The 3,615-nt window shown below is 45.5% G+C and overlaps 1 protein-coding gene across 1 annotated transcript in view; it reads right to left on the reverse strand.

Annotated features, from left to right (window-relative positions):
* Window positions 1-27: 27 nt before the first annotated feature.
* The window catches only part of LOC130587604 (A-kinase anchor protein 8-like), a gene marked incomplete at both ends in the record, with an annotated part of 15,551 nt that continues 11,963 nt past the window's right edge, over window positions 28-3,615 (reverse strand). The window contains 1 exon segment of the mRNA XM_057388585.1: window positions 28-215. Within this exon segment, the coding sequence (XP_057244568.1) occupies window positions 28-215 (188 nt within the window).

Consider the following 3,615-nt stretch of genomic DNA (forward strand, 5'->3'; position numbering starts at 1 on the left):
CGCAGGGGTTTGTGGGGCTGCTCCGGCTCCCCCAGGGATTTCAGGAATTCCTGGGGAAAATCCCGGGAATTCTCCAAATCCCGGGAATCCCCCAAATCCCCGGAATCCCCCAAATCCCCGGAATTTTCCGGTTTTTCCGGTTTTTCCTCCGATTCTTTGGATTCTTCGGCTCCGTCGTCCCCGTCCGGGGCCTCGTCCGTGAAGGGATCTTCGCCCTGAAAAGGGGGAAAAATGGGAATTTTTTGGGAAAATGGGAAATTTTTTGGGAAAAATGGGAATATTTTTGAAAAATAGGGATTTTTGGATGAAAAAATTGGAATTTTTTTGGAAAAATGGGGATTTTGGGGGGAAAAATGGGATTTTTTTTTTTAATAATGGGGATTTTTTGGAGAGAAAATGGAAATATTTTTGAAAAATGGGAATTTTTTGTGGAAGAATGGGATTTTTTTGGGGGAAAATCAGAATTTTTTGGGGGAAAATGGGAATCTTTGGGGGGAAAATGGGAATTTTTTTTGGAAAAATGAGCATTTTGGGGGGAAATGGGAATATTTTTGAAAAATGGGGATTTTTTTCGGGAAAAAATGGGAATATTTTTGGAAAATGGCGATTTTTTTCGGGAAAAATTGTTTTTTTCCAGAATCATGGGGAATTTATGGGGAAAAATGGGGATTTGGAGGGGAAATGGGGATTTTGGGGAAAAAATGGGATTTTTTTTTTTTACATGGGAATTTGGGGGTTTTGGGAGTAAAAAATGGGAATTTGGGGGGATTTTCAGGGCAAATTTCTGGGAATTGTCCCCAAATCGCTGGGAATGATCCCAAAATCATCAAGAATCCCAAATTTCTGGGAATTGTCCCGAAATCTCTGGAAATTTTCCTGAAATCCTGCCGGGTTGGGATCCCCAATCTCCTCCCTCAGAGGAGGAGTCGGAGTCGTTGGAATTCCGGAATTTTTTAGGGATTTTTTTTCTTTTTTGGTGGATTTTCTGGAATTTTTGGGAGGGATTTTTTGGATGGATTTTCTGGGATTTTTTTAGGGAATTTTAAAATTTTTGGATCCCAAAAAAAGGACCTTGGATCCCAAAAAAAGTCCCTTCTGGGATAAAAATCCCATTTTTTGGGGATCCAACATCGTTTTCCAAGGTCCCTTTTCCCAGGATCTAAATCCCTTTTTTTGGGATCCAAATCCCTTTTTTTGGGATCCAAATCCCTTCTTTTCCCAGGACTCCAGGTCTGGCTTCCCGGGATCCAAGGTCCCATTTTTTTGGGATCAAAGTCCCGTTTTTTGGGATCCAAATCCCATTTTTTGGGATCCAAGGTCCCTTTTTTCAGGATCCAACGTCCGTTCTTTTCCCGTGATCCAAGGTCCATTTTCCCGGGAATCCAAAGTCCCTCCTTTCGCCAGGACCTGAGGTCCTTTTCCCGGGATCAAATCCCATTTTTTTGGGATCCAAAGTCCCTTTTTTCCCCCAGGATTCCAGGTTCTGTTCCCAGGATCCAAATCCCATTTTTTGGGATCCAAATCTCATTCTTTGGGATCCAAAGTCCCTTCTTCCATTGGGATCCAGGTCCCATTTTTTCCCAGGATCCAACATCCTTTTCCAAGGTCCCTTTTCCCAGTTTGCAAAGTCTTTTTTCTTGGGATCCAAGTCCCCTTTTCCCGGGATCCAAATCCCTTTTTTTGGGATTCAAAATCCCTTCTTTTCCCAGGACTCCAGGTCCGTCTTCCCAGGATCCAATGTCCTTTTCCCAGGATCCACAGTTCCCATTTTTTGGGATCCAACATCCTTTTCCTGGGATCCAACGTACCTTCCCTTCCCGTGATCCAACGTCCTTCTCCTGTGATCCAAGGTCCATTTTCCTGGGATCCAAAGTCCCTTTTTTTGGGATCCAAAATCCCTTTTCCCAACATCCAAATTCCCATTTTTCGGGATCCAAATCCCTTCTTTTCCTGGGATCCAAAGTCCCTTTCCCAGGACTCCAGGCCCGTCTTCCCGGGACTCAACGTCCATTTTCACAGGATCCAAATCCCATTTTTTGGGATCAAAGTCCCTTTTTTGGGGGGGATCCAAAGTCCCTTTTTTCCCCAGGACTTCAGGTCCCTTTTCCCAGGATCCAAAATCCTTTTTCTTGGGATCCAAATCCCATTTTTTGGGATCCAAAGTCCCTTCTTTTCCCAGGACTCCAGGTCCGTCTTCCCGGGATCCAAAGTCCCGTTTTTTGGGATCCAAATCCCATTTTTTGGGATCCAAGGTCCCTTTTTTCAGGATCCAATGTCCGTTCTTTTCCCGTGATCCAAGGTCCATTTTCCCGGGAATCCAAAGTCCCTCCTTTCGCCAGGACCTGAGGTCCGTATTCCCGGGATCAAATCCCATTTTTTTTGGGATCAAAGTCCCTTTTTTTTTGGGATCCAAAGTCCCTTTTTTCCCCCAGGATTCCAGGTTCTTTTCCCAGGATCCAAATCCCTTTTTCTTGGGATCCAAATCCCTTTTTCTTGGGATCCAAATCCCTTTTTCTTGGGATCCAAATCCCTTCTTTTCCCAGGACTCCAGGTCCATCTTCCCAGGACTCAACGTCCTTTTCCCAGGATCCAAAGTCCTTTTTTCTTGGGATCCAAATCCCATTTTTTGGGATCCAACGTCCGTTTTCCTGGGATCCAACGTACCTTCCTTTCCTGGGATCCAAGGTCCATTTTCCCGGGAATCCAATGTCCCTCCTTTCGCCAGGACCTGAGGTCCTTTTTCCGGGATCCAAATTCCATTTTTTGGGATCAAAGTCCCTTTTCCCAGGACTCCACGTCCATTTTTTTGGGATCAAAGTCCCCTTTTTTGGGATCCAAATCCCTTCTTTTTCCAGGACTCCAGGTCCGTCTTCCCGGGATCCAAATCCCTTTTTTTTGGGATCAAATCCCATTTTTTGGGATCCAAGGTCCCTTTTTTCAGGATCCAACATCCGTTTTCCTGGGATCCAACGTACCTTCCTTTCCTGGGATCCAAGGTCCCATTTTTTTGGGATCAAAGTCCCGTTTTTTGGGATCCAAATCCCATTTTTTGGGGTCCAAGGTCCATTTTCCCAGGACTCCAGGTCCGTCTTCCCGGGAATCCAATGTCCCTCCTTTCGCCAGGACCTGAGGTCCATATTCCCGGGATCCAAATCCCATTTTTTGGGATCAAAGTCCCTTTTCCCAGGACTCCAGGTCCATCTTCCTGGGATCCAAGGTCCCATTTCCCAGGATCCAAAATCTCTTTTTTCGGGATCCAAATCCCTTCTTTCCCCCAGGACTCCAGGTCCCTTTTCCCAAGGTCTTTTCCCAGGATCCAAAGTCCTTTTTTTTCTGGGATCCAACGTCCCGTTTTTTGGGATCAGAGTCCCTCCTTTTCCCAGGATCCAACCTCCTTCTCCAAGGTCCCTTTTCCCAGGACTCCACGTCCATTTTTTTGGGATCAAAGTCCCCTTTTTGGGGATCCAAATCCCACCTTTACCCAGGACTCCAGTCCATCTTCCCGGGATCCAATGTCCCTTTTTTTGGGATCCAAAGTCCCTTCTTCCATTGGGATCCAAATCCCATTTTTTGGGATCCAAAGTCCCTTCTTCCATTGGGATCCAAATCCCATTT

This window comes from Malurus melanocephalus, unplaced genomic scaffold (assembly GCF_030028575.1).
Source record: "Malurus melanocephalus ecotype Western Australia unplaced genomic scaffold, MMel_1.1 scaffold_2136, whole genome shotgun sequence".
In the NCBI taxonomy this organism is placed as follows: Eukaryota; Metazoa; Chordata; class Aves; order Passeriformes; family Maluridae; genus Malurus; species Malurus melanocephalus.